This window comes from Giraffa tippelskirchi, chromosome 5, assembly GCF_054371585.1.
Source record: "Giraffa tippelskirchi isolate mGirTip1 chromosome 5, T2T-mGirTip1v1.2.pri, whole genome shotgun sequence".
NCBI classification, from domain to species: Eukaryota; Metazoa; Chordata; class Mammalia; order Artiodactyla; family Giraffidae; genus Giraffa; species Giraffa tippelskirchi.
The window spans coordinates 146,094,097-146,112,806 of NC_137279.1; the positions used below are offsets into that span (position 1 = coordinate 146,094,097).

Consider the following 18,710-nt stretch of genomic DNA (forward strand, 5'->3'; position numbering starts at 1 on the left):
TATTCTTGTGTGGAGAATCCCATGGACAGAAGAGTCTGGCAGGCTACAGTCCATGGTGTCACAAAGAGTCAGACACAACTGATGTGACTTAGCATGCACACATGCACAATGTTATTACCCTTTGGTTTCCAACTAGAGAACAACTTGGGAGCTTTAAAAAAAAAAATGTGCTTATCCCTGGGCTTTCTCAGGTCTTTTGTGTTTTTCCAAGGTTCTAAACATGATTCTAAGGCACAAGAAGTGTTGGAAAATGTTAAAGGGTTGGAGAGAAAAAGAACTGAGAAAGATTATAAACAGGGAAATGATTGAGAAGAAAGCATTCAGGATGCTTATGAAAGGGCAAATTCAGGGATAAGAGTGTTAATAGGCCAAGTGCTGCAGGAAGGCAAGGAGATGGAGGACTCAAAATGACTAAAGGAAATATTAGCTCTTACTTTAAAGGCCAAAGAGAGAGTTCAGAGCTGTGACAGAAAAAAAGGAGTAAACCTGGGCATACAGGTCCGTCTAGTCAAGGCTATGGTTTTTCCAGTGGTCGTGTATGGATGTGAGAGTTGGACTATAAAGAAAGCTGAGCGCCGAAGAATTGATGCTTTTGAACTGTAGTGTTGAAGAAGACTCTTGAGAGTCCCTTGGACTGCAAGGAGATCCAACCAGTCCATCCTAAAGGAGATCAGTCCTGGATGTTCATTGGAAGGACTGATGTTGAAGCTGAAACTCCAATACTTCGGCCACCTGATGCGAAGAGGTGACTCATTGGAAAAGACCCTGATGCTGGGAAAGACTGAGGGCAGGAGGAGAAGGGGACGACAGAGGACGAGATGGCTGGATGGCATCATTGACTCGATAGACATGGGTTTGGGTAAACTCCGGGAGTCGATGATGGACAGGGAGGCCTGGTGTGCTGCGGTTCATGGGGTCGCAGAGTTGGACACGACTGTATCCAGACAAAACTATAACTTGAAAAGATACAGGCATCCCTATGTCCGTGACAGCACTATTTACAATAGCCAAGACATGGAAACAACCTAAATGTCCACTGACAGACAAATGGATAAAGATTTGGTTTGGTACACATAGACAATGGAGTATTACTCAGCCATAATGAATGAAATACCATTTGCAGCAACAGAGATGGACATAGAGATTTTCATTCTAAGTGAGGTAAAAAAGACAAATACCATGTGATATCACTTATATGTGGAATCTAGATTATGACACAAATGAACTATCTATGCAACAGAAATAGACTCATAGACGTAAGAACAGACTTGTGGTTGCAAAGGGAGAGAGGAGTGGGGGAGGGAAGGACTGGGAGTTTAGGATTAACAGAGGCAAACCGTTACATTTAGGATGAATACAGCAGAAATTAACACAACATTGTAAATCAACTATACTTCAGTAAAATTTAAGAAAGAATAATAACTTTTTAAAAAATAGAAGAGGAATAAAGAAAAATCTCACAGTAACTTTGGAGCTTCCCAGATCCCATCCCTGATAAATTTTAGATGATAGCAGATAGTTATCAAGTTGATCAACTTTAAAATGAGAGTATAAAATGGTATTTGTCAGAAGGAAAGCATCTGTGATGCAAATCTAAAAATAATTTGTATAAAGACTGAGATAAATAATTAAAATATTAGGAAACGCCAAAACCACAACTTAGTGTTGACTACCTCATATAATTTTTATTTGATGTTCTGGTGTTTTTGTCTTTCAATTTATTAGCTCTATGACTAACTAGTAATTTCTTTTTAAACATATATTTTTTATGATTTGATATTCTGAAAATACATTGTGAAATGTCTTCAATTTATAGTGAAAATAAATAGCAAAATAAATAGTAATATATATGCAAAATGGTCTATTAAGTGCTTTCACATTTTTATTTAACTTAGATGTCAGCACTCCTTTGGTGTAAATATGGAAGCGATTGGAATTACTATTATGCAGAAGAGGAAATGGAAGCCCTTGGAAATTGATCTGCTTAAGGAACTCCAACTTCTGTCACAGTCAGACTCAAACCAAGGCTTCTATTCTTTGCAGTTTATCACAGCACATTTATTTATTGAGATTCCTGTGTCTTACATTATCATTTCTGACCAAGTATAGTGAAAAACTATGCCCACCTGTTCAACAGAGGCTGTGCCAGTGGCAAGCTCTGGGTTATGAGAAATAATGGGGAAAGAAGGTGTAAGTATTTTGTCCTGAACAAAAAAGATATTAGTTGTTTTATTCACAGAGTCTAAAGAGAGGAAAAATCCTGTCCTTGGACTCCAGGAAAGTAAGCAGCAAAGTGATCCTCTTGAAAGCTGTTGATTTCAAAGTGAAAACTAAGAAAAATGTTGTTACGATTTTTACTCAAATATTCCTAATGTTAAGGTTCCCTTGAAAGGGTATTATAGTTCTGTTTTGAAGTAGACACTGAAACTTAGAGGCATTAAAAATCATAATTTTATTTTTGCAATGACTATGTGATTAAAAAAGATAGTATATAAGAGTAAATATTAAACACAGTTGTTTTTAAAAGTTAAGAGTTTCTCTAAAATATAGAGAAAAGTTAAATCTTGCTTTTCTGAAAGTCTGATACACTCAACAAACTCTTATTAAGAGCAGCTTTATAATATCTATTAGAAACATCATTCTACCAGGACATTTCAGAACCAAATCTCAGTAATCTTCAGGGAAGATAGTAACACTGATTCCTGGATCATCATGGTCATTATTTTCAAGTTCTTTATCATTTTCTTCAGTAACACGTTTGCCATGTGCTTTTTCTGGGTTCCTTTTTTTTTTACGAATATATGATGAGTTAACTTTCTCTTTAGGATGTGAGGTTGTAGAAACAGTTTCTTTTTCCAAAGCATGTTGTAGGCAGCTGTAAAACCTGTAAAGAAATAAAATACTTCTGTTATGTATCTGTGTGTTCTCAAGCAAAATGACTGACTATACCTCAAACATAAAATTATGTAAATCTGGTATCTCATATTAACCTTAAGATATGAAATAAATCACAGAAATAATGTGCTTGTTTTTATGATTGCTTATTTATGAAAAGAAATGCATTTTCAGTTCTTTAAGAACAGTCTTGAAAACTGGATTGGAATCACCTCTTGACAACCTCTATCCTACCTTAATTTCTATTCCAGATGTAGGAGTCAAACAAAGGTAAAAAAAGAACAGAAATATTTTTCTTTAAAAAAAAAAATCATAACTGTAACAGAGGTCCATTTTAGAGAATTTGGAAAATATATGAAGTTACAAATAGAGATGACCTCCACATAATTACCTAAAAATAACCACTCTCAATATTTTTATTTTTTCCAGTTTATGAGTCTATTCTGAATTAATACATCTGCCCATGTATACATATACCTGTCTTTTATAGAATTGTGATATTATATACAAAGTTTTATTTTGTTTTTTCAAATTTAATATTTATTGAAAACACTTTCCACATCACTAAATGAATTACAAAATAATACTTTTTAATGGTAGTAGAACATTATGTCACTTAGATTGGCCTTTATTTTTAAGTTTTCCCAATACAAACAATGTTATAAACATTTTGGAAATAATATGATCTGAGTCTTTGGCTATTTAGGATAGATACCTTGAAAGTAATTAAATGGTTAAAAGGTATAAATATTTAAGACTCTTGATAAATACTGTTTTCCAGAATGGGTATGCAAAAAAAATATGCTAATAGCAGAACTTGAGACCACTTCACTCATACAGTTAATATTACATCAAACACATGCTTTACTTTGATAGGTGATAAGGATCTCTCATTATTTACATTTTATTTCTTTGAAAGTGAACATTTTTTGTTTATTGTTGTTTGAATTTTTTACTGTAAATTATTCTTTTCCGTTACTCATCTTTCCAGTGGAGGGTTTGTGTTAGTTTTCGGCAGATGCCGGAAAGCAGCAAGGTGGCTAGGTTTGCTCCATGTACTTCACATCAGTGCTCCACTGGGAAAGCTGAGGTTGCAATTTCAACCTCACTGAATCTCAATTTCCTCCTTTATAAAACTAGCTGTTATCCTGTACCTAGCAGGGTTGTCAGAGGGTTATATATGTAAGTACCTAGCACAGACCCTGGCACTGATTAAGTTCTCAAATGTGACTATTCTTACAGAATATAAACTCCATGAGACCAAGGACTCCATCTACCTTGTCATCTGTTATATTCTTAGCATGGAGTACAGTGCAGTCACACCTGATTAAAAATATGCCCAATAAGTGAATAAATAACAACTGAACAAAAAAGGTAAACATCTGAGGTGTTATCCTAGGTCCCAAATAAAATGATCTAAAAGTTGAGAATGCTTCTGCCATTGTTGAGATCTTATCATGCTTTTAACAGTTCTGCTCAATCGTGTCCGACTCTTGGGGACCCCATAGACAGGCTTCCCTGTCCATCACCAACTCCCAGAGCTTGCCCAAACTCATGTCCATCGATTCAGTGATGCCTTCCAACCATCTCATACTCTGTCATCCCCTTCTCCTAAATCAATCCATCCTAAAAGAGATCAATCCTGGGTGTTCATTGGAAGGTCTGATGTTGAAGCTGAAACTCCAATACTTTGGCCACCTCATGCGAAGGGTTGACTCATTGGAAAAGACCCTAATTCTGGGTAGGATTGGGGGCGGGAGGAGAAGGGGACGACAGAGGATGAGATGGTTGGATGGCATCACCGACTCGATGGACATGGGTTTGGGTAGACTCCGGGAGTTGGTGATGGACAGGGAGGCCTGGCGTGCTGTGATTCATGGGGTTGCAAAGAGTCGGACACGACTGAGCGACTGAACTGAACTGAGAATAACAAGAGAAACCCAGAAGGAAGCTAAGAAAAAACACTGGAAGGAAAGTAGCAAAGTGATGTCACACAAACGCTTACCAACAGGTGTAAGGAAAATGCTCAATGTCACTAATCATCAAGGAAATGCAAATCAAAATCATAATGAGATATCACCTCACACCTGCAAGGATGGCACTTATCAAAAAAACAAAATAAAACAAAAGACAAGTGTTGGCAAGGATGTTGAGGAAAGGATGACAATGAACTGTATAATGGCTAAAGTTGTGAATTTTATGTTATGTATATTTTACCATAAAAAAGTAAAAAACAAAAAAACAGCCATTAGAAATATTTACTTTTTTTGCTCTAATTTGCTTAATTTTTATCAATATTATATGCCAATATACTTGGACTTTTTAGTCTACATTTTATTTAACATTTATTTTCTTATTACATAGTTGGAGAAAAGAGGAACATGGCTAATTTCATCCAATCTAAGTCAGTCTTGATCTTTTATTAACAGCTACAAAGATAGACCTCCTCTTGTAATTAAATAAACCTCCAAACTTCCCATGTTTCACCTGGAAATCATTATAGATGAAATTATCTTACTCTTCCCATGAGAAGTGGGCTTGGGAATTGTTTTTTATGAAAGAGACCTCTTGCTATTAAAATTATCTTAACTTTTCATTTTCACATTTCAAGAAAATTTCTTGTTGCTGGAATGCTACTCATTAGGATTTTGACTTTTAAAACTTCTCTTATTACAGCTGTTTGAATTGTGAAACTTTGGTCCTATGACAAACCAATTTTATACTCAACATCTGATTGCAGAACTCATCACCTCCAGTGTTTAATTTTTCTCTTTTCCACATCAGAAGAGTAGCTCTTTTTCTGCATTTGGTTGAATATACAGCTGTTCCCCAAGGAGCTCCCTAATTTGTTCACTCTTTCTGAATTCACATGTAATCTTCTAATCAGTATCTTAAGACACTTTTTACCCTTCTTTAATTTTTCACTGATTTTATATGATGAGCATGACTCTCTTGATAGCAGCATGCTCACTATAATCTCAAAACATATTTTTGAGTCAATGGATTTAAAGCATAATTTGATTTTATAGTTGGTGAACGTGGCTCAATTAACGTCACCAGGTGTATAGTTAGTTGATCTTGGGCTATATTTATAATCTTGTTGAAATTCAAGAAAACAGAGAAACTGATTTCCTACCTTCTACTTTTTCACCAACAGTCTCACAGAATGCTGTCTAACAAATGTAGCCAACTTTTGGGATGGTACTAATAAATACTGCAGCCTGGCATGCTGCAGTCCATGGGGTCGCAAAGATGTAGACATGACTTAGCAACTGAACAACCACCAATAAATACCTCCGTAAGGTTCAAACTCTGTAGCCTGGTGGAATGGCTGGGTATCTTCAGTTACTTTGTTGAAATCAAAGTAACTTTATTTAGAACATCTGCTCAAAATACCTTGTGATCAGGAAAACTCAGGCTTTTTCAACCAGGTTTCCACTAAGAAATTAAGCCCTAATGCCCACAGACAGCCACTGTATGTCATGAATTAACTTATCTCCAATGTATCTTGGCTGGTATAATTTATATGGCATTGCTGGGAGAATTAAGAAATCGTCACTTGCATAATTTTGTTAATTTTATGGTTCAAATAAGGAGCCCTGGCTGAAAAAGCCTGGATGGTAATACTGATGTGATTATAGGTTTATTCTCTGTATGAATCAGTGAAGAAGGAGAAAGGCTATCCAAAGAATCATGACATGACACAGATGGGGCCCGTCATTACATATATGCTGTCTGAAGTGAAGTCTCTCAGTCGTGTCTGACTCTTTGTGACCCCACAGACGGTAGCCCACCAGGCTCCTCTGTCCATGGGATTCTCCAGGCAAGAATATTGGAGTGGCTTGCCATTCCCTTCTCCAGGAGATCTTCCCGACCCAGGGATTGAACCTGGGTCTCCCACATTGTAGGCAGACGCTTTACTGTCTGAGCCACCAGGGAAGTCATATGCCGTCTAATATATGCTAAAATTGTTCTTTAAGACAGATACAAGAAAACTAAAGCCAAGAGAGTTGAGTAAGTTGTGGTGGGAGCAGAATTTGAACTTGGTTCTGCCTCTGGAACCCAGTTCTACCTCTTTCCATCATGCCACTCTGCTGCCAGAGTGGCTTCTGGCTTTAGCTGTCTTGTAAAAAATTCTAGGTATTAAAGAATTTTAAGATATTAAAGAAGCTGAGTTTTAAAGAATGTTAAGCAGACGAGTTAAGCAAGAGGATTCCTTTTCATTTTATAGACAGGATTCTTATGGTGATATGGAGAATGGCTTAGCAGAGAGACACCCTGGAAACATTCTACTCTTAGATCAGTGGTCCTGAATGAAGAATGTGGCAGGAAGGGTGGGGAGAGAAGAATGAGTCAAGAGTGATTTCGGCAGTGATTGACTGGTTGTGAGGTGACCAAAGGGGTGGGGAGAAAGCAAAAAGGAAATAATAAATGACACAAGATGATTTCTTCAGTAACTCAGAAATACACATCTTACTGACGGTAGGTCAGTGGCATTTATCTTCATATATAAAAAGCAACATAATAGTCACTTCTCTATATCAAAAATTCTATTCTGAGGAAAAAGTTGAGAAAGAGTAATGTAAAATTAATCAAACAGAAACAAGAGAAATATAAAGATGTGCACTGACAGCCATAATCCTTCTGACTAGAACAATTATGCCAATTCAAATCTAATTCATGACAAGGGCTGGGTTTTGATCTAGCCAGAGGTATAAAATCGGAGAAGGCAATGGCACCCAACTCCAATACTCTTGCCTGGAAAATCCCATGGATGGAGGAGCCTGGCAGGCTACAGTCCATGGGGTCGCTAAGAGTTGGACACGACTGAGCGACTTCACTTTCACTTTTCCCTTTCATGCACTGGAGAAGGAAATGGTAACCCACTCCAGTATTCTTGCCTGGAGAATCCCAGGGACAGCAGAGCCTGATGGGCTGCCATCTATGGGGTCGCACAGAGTTGGACACGACTGAAGCGACTTAGCAGCAGCAGCAGCAGCAGCAGAGGTATAAAATATTTATCAGATTAAAATTAACCAGGCTGTTCTCCTCAAAAGGAGATTCTAAGTAATCTTCAGTAGGTCCCATCCTGGGGGCAGAGTGTACCATGTCCCTGGCTGCCTTCGGCTGGATCAGTTATGTCCCTGTGGCTGCCTCGCTCTCACCTGAGTGACTATTTCTCCTTAATGCCTGGTGCTGGCAGCCACATGTCCTACTGGTCTGCCTGGAGCTTCCTCCGCTTTATGCTCCATTTAGTACCCACTGCAGTTTGGCCTTTATGCATTGCTATGTGCTAAGTCTCTTTAGTTGTGCCCGACTCTGGGCAACCCTAATGGCCAGTACCCCACAAGGTTCCTCTGACCATGGGATTTCCCAGGCAAGAATACTGGAGTGGGTTGCCATTTCCCTCTCGAGGGATCTTCCCAACCCAGGGATCGAACCTGCATCTCTTATGTCTCCTGCACTGGCAGGCAGGTTCCTTACCACTGGCCTACTCTCATCAATTATTTTCATTATCTTTATTATTCATGATAAGGCTACAAATATAAAAGCAACTGGGAGTATAAACTGGAGATGATGTGTATTAATATTTTTCAAAGAAGACCTAGGTATATAAGACTAACATGGAAATATATAATTAACATACCTTTCAATTCTCTTCTTGTTTTCTTCCATTTTTTGATTTGCTATCTTTACTAGGAAGTTGATATATTCCTCTGTCACCATCAGTTTTCCTTGATGGCTTAATGGAACTTCTAAGCCATGTGTGCTCCGGACAGCCTACAAGGAACAATTTAGATTGGATGACTTATGTACTAGAGACGCTGAAGATAACTAAAGAATAGTCCACTCAGGGCTGTGTTTATATATAGTTTAGCTCCATTACAGCACTTAGGTTTGCACTTTGATACAACTTAGTCAAATACAGTTGAATCAAAGGAGACTAAATAGATTTTCCTATCATACAAAGTCATTTGTAAAGAAAATCGTTTTATACATTGTCTTTCAGAGAAGCGGATATTATCAAAGAGTCCAATAAAATTAATAGTATCAATCTCACTAAATCTAAGAAAGTTTTAATACACTATTTAAAGAAACAAAATAAATGAAACCTCAACAGAAGTTTTAAGGGAAAATCAAAATGGCTTGGATGCTGAAGGGCCTCTTAGCACCGCTTGCACAGGGTGGTCACAAGATAAACCAGGCCTGTTCTATCACACAAAGTGGCTGCTTTCTTGATGCTTTAGGGTTTCCAATCTTAGTAACCCCATTGAGGAAACAGTCAACATGTTCCCAGTAAATCCAAACACTGGATATAGGTTAAGAAACAATAGAAACTCTTATGAGGCAGAAAAGTTGATTCAACGAGCCTTTACTGAGTGTCTGCAATTTTCCAGGCCCCACGGAAGGTATGAAGATACAGGATGAATACACATGGTCCCCATCTAAAAGAGAGCTAACACGTCCCAACAAAAAACCAAGTGAACAAAGAATCACAATCCAACATGGTACTAAGAAGAAACACATAAATGTGCACATGTGCACACACACATACACAAAATACTAAGGAAATGTATTCAATAGAAGAGGAGCAACTAACTGAGACAGGTGGTGGTTTTATGGTATTTTAAAGCATACATATAATTTCAACAGATGTAAAAATGGGAGAAGGGGAACATTCAGCCAGAGAAAGAACTTTTCTATAGTAACAGGATGTGAAAAGCATAATACATTCAGGAAATGACCAACAGTATTTTATCTGGCTGGAGTGGAAGTATGCTAGTGGAACATGAGCATAAATAAGGTAGATGCAAAATAGTTTATTTATATAAGGTCTTGAAAGTCACAGAAAACACCAGGTGACCTTGACTTCTTTAAAAGGGAGATTCTGACACTACTGGCTAGAGGGACTGAAGGAAAAGATAGGGAGGAGGAAGACCAGGCAGGAGACGGCTGTAAAGCCAGAGGTGAGAGATGAAGAGGGCTTAAGGAGGGGCAGTGGAAGAGGGCTGGGAGAGGTGGAGTCCAGAGTGAGGACTTAGAGGTAGATGTGACAGATTTGTCACTAATTTAATATAGAAGACAAAGGAGAGAAAGGTAGAAGAGTGGTTCTGTTTTTGCTCGGGCCACCAGACATACATAGTGGGGAGTAAAATGGGGACTCCAATCAGTACCATGAGCTTTGATTTTCTATTTAGTCATGCTGTACAGATGTCTTCTTTTGTAAGCCACCTCTTTTTGGAAAGTAGGTTATCTGTTAAAAATAGATAGAAAATTGGCAAGTCTAGGGACCTAGAATGGAAGACAATCTGAAATACTACAAAAGCAAACAATGTGCACCATGCCAAACAGTAAACACAAACAGTAGCTACTACAGGAGAGGGCAAAAATCACTAGGGGCTGGCTTGGCTAGGAAAGGACTCAGAGAGGCTGTGGGACTTGGAAGGAACTTTAAAGATCCTCTAGTACAGGGGATGGCAGACTTTTTCTGTAAAAGGATAGATAGTAAATATTTTCAACTTTGCAGGCCATATAATGTCTGCCATTGTAGCACAAAAGCAACCTTAGACAGCAATTAATCAAATAGGGGTACTGGAACTGGTCTCCCGTGGGCTGGATGTGGCCCTAGGGCAGCAATTTGATAGATCCCTGATACAGCTGAAAAAGTTCAGTCTCTGATGGATCCCTGTAGAGGACTTTAGAGCCCATCTGTGATTCTTCCCAATACATCATGGTGCTGATTAAATTGGGCCTTGACTAATCAGAATGCGGAGGCCAGAGAGAATCAGGTTAAAAGTAAGTGGTGTATGTGTTAATCGCTCAGTCACGTCTGATTCTTTTGCGACCCCACGGACTGTTGCCTATCAGGCTCCTCTGTCTATGGGATTCTCCAGCCAAGAATCCTGGAATGGGTTGCCATTTCCTTCTCCAGGGGATCTTCCCAACCCAGGGATCAAAACTGGGTCTCCTGCATTTCAGGCGGATTCTTTACCATCTGAGGCACCAGGGAAGCAGAAAAGTAAGTGGAGGGGAATATTATAAGGCCTCAAGTGTAAAGCTAAGAACTCTGGACTTTACCCTGTACAGAAAAGTCAGTCACTAAAGGTTTCTGAGCAGGGAATGGCAGGAAGATTTGAGTAGAAGGTTATTTGATAATCTGGATTACTTCATGATCAAAGAATTGCTTTTTGCCAAAAGGTACCTTACCAGCATAGTCTTTCCTCTCTTTCCCACAGTTATGCCCGAGTTCCTGAAGCCAGAATCTATTGCCACTGAATGCTGTAAGAAAATAAATTTGTTAAATTCTGATCATCTGCCTAACCAGATAAACACTTTAGCTCGACAAACTGCTGAAACATATATAACCTCAAATCTATAACTAGATAAAACATTAGTTCATTAAACTAGCATTGCATTAATTGTGGTAGAAGATTTAAAGTTCAAAACTAAATCTACTCATATACCTATAAATTCAAGTACAATCACAAAGTTTTACCAGAATCTGTGCATCCTGCAGCTGTCGACACTGCACATGAAGAACAAGTGGCTCAAATTTCAAAATGGCATCGCCATTCGCTTTCTTCAGGGCCACGATCTAAATATACAGAAAATATTAGGATTAGACACAAATACATGATCCTATTCCTTGGTGACCCTTTATCCTATGTACCTTCAATATTTCCAAGGAACTTTCAAACTCATTCTGCATCCTTCTTCTACAGTAACTTTTCACTCTGCTTTCTTGGGTCTCTTTCTCCAAAACTCATTAATCTGCTTATTCTTTTAAGAGACTTGATTTCTAATACTCTCATAAACCATCTGTGGCATTCTTTCAAACCATACCTCAAACAAGTAAACTATCACTTTATATTTTTAATAAAGGAATATGGAATGTAAAGACTGTACTGCTGCTGCTGCTGCTAAGTCGCTTCAGTCGTGTCCGACTCTGTGCGACCCCATAGACGGCAGCCCAGCAGGCTCCACCGTCTCTGGGATTCTCCAGGCAAGAATACTGGAGTGAGTTGCCATTTCCTTCTCCAGTGCATGAAAGGGAAAAGTGAAAGCGAAGTTGCTTAGTCGTGTCCAACTCTTAGCGACCCCATGGACTATAGCCTACCAGGCTCCTCCGTCCATGGGATTTTCCAGGCAAGAGTACTGGAGTGGGGTGCCATTGCCTTCTCCGAAAGACTGTACTAGATCTGTCTAAATGCTTTGTTGTTAAATTGAAGATTGAGACACATGTATTATTATGCTTCAGCTAGAATCTGTATGTGAACTGAGAACTTCCAGATGTTCAAGCTGGATTTAGAAAAGGCAGAGGAAACAGAGATCAAATTGCCAACATCTGTTGGATCACAGAAAATGCAAGGAATTCCAGAAAAACATCTATTTCTGCCTCATTAACTACGCTAAACCCTTTGACTGTGTGGATCACAACAAACCGTGGAAAATTCTTAAAGAGATAGGAATACCAGACCACCTAACCTGCCTCCTGAGAAATCTGTATGCAGGTCAAGAAGCAACAGTCAGAATTGAACATGGAACAACAGACTGGTTCAAAATTGGGAAAGGAGTATATCAAGGCTGTAGATTGTCACGACGTTTATTTAACTTATATGCAGAGTACATCATCTGAAGTGCTGGGCTGGATGAATCACAAGCTGGAATCAAGATTGCTGGGAGAAACATCAACAACCTCAGATATACAGATGATACACCACCCTTATGGCAGAAAGCAAAGAGGAACTAAAGAACCTCTTGATGAACGTGAAAGAGGAGACTGAAAAACCTGGCTTAAAACACAACATTCAAAAAACAAAGATCATGGCATCCGGTCCCATCACTTCAGGGCATATAGATGGGGAACAATAGAAACAGTGAAAGACTTTATTTTCTTGGGCTCTAAAATCATTGTGAACAGTGCCTGCAGCCATGAAATTAAAAGACGCTTGCTCCTTGGAAGAAAAGCTATGACAAACCTAGACAGCATATTAAAAAGCAGAGACATTACTTTGCCTACAAAGCTCTGTCTAGTCAAAGCTATTGTTTTTCCAGTAGTCATGTATGGATGTGAGAGCTGGACGATAAAGAAAACTGAGCTCCAAAGAATTGTTGCTTTTGAACTGTGGTGTTGTAGAAGACTCTTGAGAGTCTCTTGGACTGCTTGGAGATCAAACCTGTCAACCCTAGAGGAAATCAGTCCTGAATATTCATTGGAAGGAATGATGCTGAAGCTGAAACTCCAATACTCTGGCCACCTGATGGGAGGAGCTGACTCATTGGAAAAAACCCCGATGCTGGAAAGATTGAAGGCAGGAGGAGAAGAGGACGACAGATGATTGGATGGCATCACCAACTCAATGGACATGAGTTTGAGCAAACTCTGGGAGATGGTGAAGGACAGGGAAGCCTGGTGTGTTGCAGTCCATGGGGTCACAAAGAGTTGCAAATGACTCAGTGACTGAACAACAACAGAGTTTGTACAAGGCAGTTGTTACTTCTGTCTGTCTAACCTACCTGCACCATTCTCCCTCCTTCACATCATTTGATTCTGGTGCGACTGTCAGTCGCGACCTTGTCGCTCATCGCTCCCACTATAAAATATCAGCGACAACAAGTGCCTGGGTCTGATCAAGGAGAGCATTCTATTCTACTGGCAAAGATAACTCATCTTGGCGGAGAATACCTCACCAGGCAGGATGACTCAGAGTCCTTTGAAAATAATGCATGGATCTTAAAAGTGAATCTTTTTCTGCTGGGGTTGCTGGCAGCTATCTTTCCTGCCACAAAGATTATCTGCAGCAGAAGAGATGGACAAACATACAGAGAGAACCAGTACCCAGAGGAGACTGAGTGAGTACTCTGAAGACAACATTTAAGCACCTGAGCCAGTAATGTAAAATGCCTGACTAATATGAATTTATATGAACTCACCTAAACATTTTAATTTTGGGAACTAAATAATCCAGCATAGACAGTAGTCTCCCACAACTAAAAAAATAGCCATTGTAATGAATGCTCTTTAGGCCTTGTAATCTTCAGTCATTAAAATTGTGCACATAAACTGAATTTTCTATTCTTTTCATATAGATTTAAAGTGACTGTGAATTAAAGTTTATTTCTGAATTTATATATAAAAACCTACCACGTCATCTTTCACACAGGCTTTGTGTGAAACCAGTAGCCAGCAACAGTTTTGTTTCTGAACCTCAGAACCATTTATACTCTAAAATGAAAAAATAACATAATTTAAGTTAGTCACATAATATTTATAAAATAAGAAGTACAATGTGTAGCATATTTTGTGCTTGGGCTGTTCTTAGTCACTCAGTCGTGTCCAACTCTTAGGCGACCCCAGGCTCCTCTGTCTGTGGGGATTCTCCAGGCAAGAATACTGGAGTAGGTTGCCATGCCCTCCTCCAGGAGATCTTCCCAACCCAGAGATCCAACCCAGGTCTCCCACACTGCAGGAGGATTCTTTACCATCTGAGCCACTGGGGAAGCCCATTTTAGGCTTTCTCAAATTAAGAATCCCAAGTGGTGGTTTTAAGTATTACTGAGAACAATTCAATAGGCTTTTGGGTAAAATTAAACATACAACAAAAATGAAATGAAATTAGTTGTGATAGAAAGAAAGAAATAAATTTGTTTATTAAGATAAAAATACTTAGTAAATATTTTCTGAAATACAGTCATGTTTTTGTTAGGAGAAAAGGTATTATTACAAAGGGTTGTACACTAGTAGCCCCTAAGTTGTACTCTAGCTGTTTTATATGATTAGCAGAACATTAAAAACATTTTTTAAAATTCCTTTTGTAAGAAAGCACTGTTCCAGTCCCACACAGGACCTACCACTTTTTACTGATGCCTGATCTGTTCATACCTTTCTATGTCCCTAGTCACTATAGGCATAAATTTGTGACCTCTGGATTAGACTTTATATGTAGCACCAAAGGGCAGAGCTAGGACTGAAAGTTCAGAATTTCAAGAAGGCAAATATTTTACCAGTATTCTCTGCTTATTAACTGTAAAAATGTTTATTTGTCAAGTTCTATTAGGTACTTTGTATATAAACAGAAGAAAAGCTATGACAAACCTAGACAGCATATTAAAAAGCAGAGACATTACTTTGCCAACAAAGGTCCGCATAGTCAAAGCTATGCTTTTTCCAGTAGTCATGTATGGACGTGAGAGTTAGACCATAAAGAAGGCTGCGTGCCAAAGAACTATGCTTTCTAGCTGTGGTTTTGGAGAATACTCTTGAGAATCCCTTGGACAGCAAGGATATCAAACCAGTCAATCATAAAGGCTGCTGCTGCTGCTGCTGCTAAGTCGTTTTAGTCGTGTCTGACTCTGTGCGACCTCATAGACGGCAGCCCACCAGGCTTGGCCGTCCCTGGGATTCTCCAGGCAAGAATACTGGAGTGGGTTGCCATTTCCTTCTCCAGTGCATGAAAGGGAAAAGTGAAAGTGAAGTTGCTCAGTTGTGTCCAACTCTCAGCGACCCCATGGACTGTAGCCTACCAGGCTCCTCCATCCATGGGATTTTCCAGGCAAGAGTACTGGAGTGGGGTGCCATTGCCTTCTCCGATCCTAAAGGCAGTCAGTCCTAAATATTCATTGGAAGGAGTGATGCTGAAACTGAAGCTCCAATACTTTGGCCACCTGATGTGAAGAACTGACTGATTACAAAAGACCCTCATGCTGGGAAACATTGAAAGCAAAAGGAGAAGAGGGCAGCAGAGGATGAGATGGTAAGACAGCATTACTGACTCAATGGACGTGAGTTTGAGCAAGCTCTGGGAGATGGTGAAGGACAGGGAAGCCTGGCTTACCGCAGTCCATGGGGTCGCAAAGAGCCAGACTTGACTGAGCGACAGAACAACAACAAATATAAACAGATCCTATCCTCAAGGACAATTTAGAAAGGATACAAGAAACCACATGCATTTTCTATGCAGTAAACATGGTTTATATATAAACTGTAAATTTATCCAACTAACTTATTGAAATAACTCCAAAAAACTGGAACTGCTAGTACTAAAGATATCCAAAATTTATAGTTTTGAGTCTAAACTATAATAGATTTTCTCCTACTATACAGAGGGGATTTCATCAATCTTGGCCCCAAATGTTTATGTGGATATGTTTCCTAAAACTGTACAAATGTTAATATTGGGCTTCCCTGGTGGCTCAGACGGTAAAGAATCCGCCTGCAATGCAGGAGACCCAGGTCAGATCCAAGTATGGTATTATAAAGAAATTGCTTTTCGTTTGCTACTATTCAGCTCAGTTATCTTCTTATGCTTAATCCTTACTAGTCACTTGTGTTATTTCATTTTCTTCTTCATTTTTTTCCATTTGTCTTGGTTTATCAATGTCTTTGTTACTAGTTTCTAATTCTAAGAGCTCATTGATGACTGAGGAGGTTAACCATTTGTCAGGAAATGAAAATGAAATACCATATTTTACTGTCAATTTACTATGATGTTTTATATTTTGGTTGTGTATTAAAATATAATCATGCTGTGTTTCATGAAAATAAATCAATCACCATACTTCCACAAGGTGACTTTTGTACATTAGGTACACAAGAGACTTTGCCATCTGGCTTTGGAATGGAGAAGAGTTGTGCTTGTCCAAATAACTGATCTGTTTTCATTAAATAACCTCAGTCAGGGACTGATGTTTCTGATCTAGTGCTGGCTGCCCTAAATCTTACAACCAAATGTGTGACCCACCTCTAGCAAATTAACAGTCTCGTGGTATATTTTGAGAACTAATGCCATTTCTGTTTCATCTTATCTATACTCCTTTTATCCAGATTTTCTCACTTTTTATTTTCCTTCTTGTATTGCCTACTTGTAAGTTGATCCAAATTCTTCCAGAAATAAGGCAAAGTGAAAATAAATACAAGGTATAAGGTAATACATAAAATGAAAAGATGTTCAGGAAAAAGTCCTAAAGGTAGTTCAGAAGAAGTAGTCATTGCTTCCAAGTGGATGTGTGTGTTTGTGCTCAGGTAGGAAAGGGGAGTTTGGGGAGGTATGTCTCAGATATGCAAAGATAAGGGTAAACATTTAAGGAAAAATAAAGACGAAAAAAGGCAAATAAATGTAAGAGGAAAAAGAGACCAGATTAAGATGAAGAGTCATAGAGGGAAAAAAGCTGAAAAGTGTATTGGAGTATTTCACTAGGGCTTCCCTGGTGGCTCGGACGGTGAAGAATCCACCTGCCATGCAGGAGACCTGGGTTCCATCCCTGGGTTGGGAAGATCCCCTGGAGGAGGGCATGGCAACCTACTCCAGTATTCTTGCCTGGGGAATCCCCATGGACAGAGGAGACTAGCCGGCCTACAGTTCATGAGGTTGCAAAGAGCTGGACATGACTGAGTGACTAAGCACAACACAGCACAAAGTATTTCACAATATATGAGTAACATACACAGAACCGTGCTTTATAAAGGGGAATCTGTTACCAGAGTGTAACATGGTTTGGGGTAGGGAGACTGGTAGTTCAGTGACCTGTTAGGAAATCACTGCATAAATTCAGGTAAGACAGGGCAGGAGAAATGAGGGCAGAGAGAGAAAGCAAGCCAAGCAATGGAAGCAAAATAAGATGAATAGACCCTGCTAACGTGGGAGACGTTCACATGACCTGTCAGTGAGAGATCTAAAGAATGAGTTTACGAGCATGGTGTCTTGCAAGCTCTGAATTCAATCTTAATGTTAAAGTGAACACACAGCTAACTTTTATAGTGCACTTAATATGCCAGGCAGGGTGCTAAAGTTTCAAAGTTGTGTCCAACTCTTTGCGACCCCGTCGACTATATAGTCCATGGAATTCTCCAAGCCAGAATACTGGAGTGGGTAGCATTTCCCTTCTCTAGGGGATCTTCCCAACCCAGGGATCGAACCCTGGCCTCCCGCGTTGCGGGCGGATTCTCTACCAGCTGAGACACAAGGGCTTCCCTCGTGGCTTCCTTTTTTGAAGCAATGTAAAAATTACCAGAGCTGTAATAATGGAGTGGGCCACTAGGAGGCAGTAAACTCCTTAACTATAGCGAGCAGCAATCAACTGGTTAACGATGGTTTGGTAGAGCGGTCGACGAGAAGGGAGCCCCCTCGCCAGACTAGAAAATCTTTAAATCTCCTTAGTATTGAAAAAATAAAATTACCTTAGTGTTAAAAAAATAAAAGTCTCTAACCCTTGCAACTCAACATCATTCCCAGGCCAGTAGTTTCAGCATCATTTGGGTGCTTGTAAGAAATGCAGATTACGCCCTACCCTTGACGTACAGAATCAGAATATGTATTTAAAAAGTTCTCCCAAGTGATTAATAAACACATTAAAATTTTCGACGCATCGGTTTAAGTCACACTGTCAGTTTAAAGAGACCGAGACCACCGATCAGAAGGACAAACAGGCAAGCTGGGTTGGGGTGTTGCATCGGGAGGGTGTAGGAGTTCCCGTCGTGCACACTACAGGGCAGGCACTGGAAGGGCACAAAGGGTCCTCACCCCGTCTAGGAGGATGATTCGGCCAGCGCAGGAACTGGTGGTGAAAAACTGCTCTTGCCCATTTAGGAGCTGCACAATCTCTGACACGTCCTCGTCCACACTGCCCTTCCGGCTGAGGTCCGCCTTGCTCAGACACTGCGCCTTCCACCTCTTGAACTCTGCGCTAAGATCCATGCGACGAAGGAGTTAGGGTCTCACTTCCACGTTAGCTTCGTTTTTCCCTGGAGGCAGCCATATTGATGTCAATGGTGGCCGGGAAGGTCCAAACTCCTTCCTGGGACCCGCCCCTGGGGC

The 18,710-nt window shown here is 39.6% G+C and overlaps 2 protein-coding genes across 7 annotated transcripts in view; one reads left to right on the plus strand and one right to left on the minus strand.

The window, feature by feature from the left end:
• LOC145506180 (uncharacterized) overlaps positions 1 to 4,269 on the plus strand; it is a 300,106-nt gene extending 295,837 nt beyond the window's left edge. For 2 of the 4 annotated variants that reach the window (XR_014053596.1, XM_081490206.1), the window contains one exon: positions 4,138 to 4,269. Coding sequence is in view for 1 of the 4 variants with exons in the window: in XM_081490206.1 (XP_081346332.1) it covers positions 4,138 to 4,226 (89 nt within the window). In the remaining 3 variants the exon portion in view is untranslated. Of the gene's footprint in view, positions 1 to 1,895; positions 3,021 to 4,137 lie in introns of those variants that run through there. The other 2 variants (XR_014053601.1, XR_014053599.1) reach the window with 1 other exon arrangement.
• On the minus strand, positions 2,429 to 18,680 carry TYW3 (tRNA-yW synthesizing protein 3 homolog). Of its 3 annotated transcripts, XM_081490203.1 has the most exons (6): positions 18,417 to 18,680; positions 14,042 to 14,122; positions 11,393 to 11,491; positions 11,104 to 11,175; positions 8,543 to 8,676; positions 2,429 to 2,884 (listed from the first exon to the last, which is right to left on the minus strand). In XM_081490203.1, the coding sequence occupies exons 1-6, from the start codon at positions 18,588 to 18,590 to the stop codon at positions 2,668 to 2,670; spliced, it is 777 nt and encodes a 258-aa protein (XP_081346329.1). In that variant the 5' UTR covers positions 18,591 to 18,680; the 3' UTR covers positions 2,429 to 2,667. The 3 variants fall into 3 exon arrangements, with proteins under 3 accessions (XP_081346329.1, XP_081346330.1, XP_081346331.1); XM_081490204.1 differs by lacking the exon at positions 14,042 to 14,122; XM_081490205.1 differs by lacking the exon at positions 11,393 to 11,491.
• Between the last annotated feature and the right edge of the window lie 30 nt (positions 18,681 to 18,710).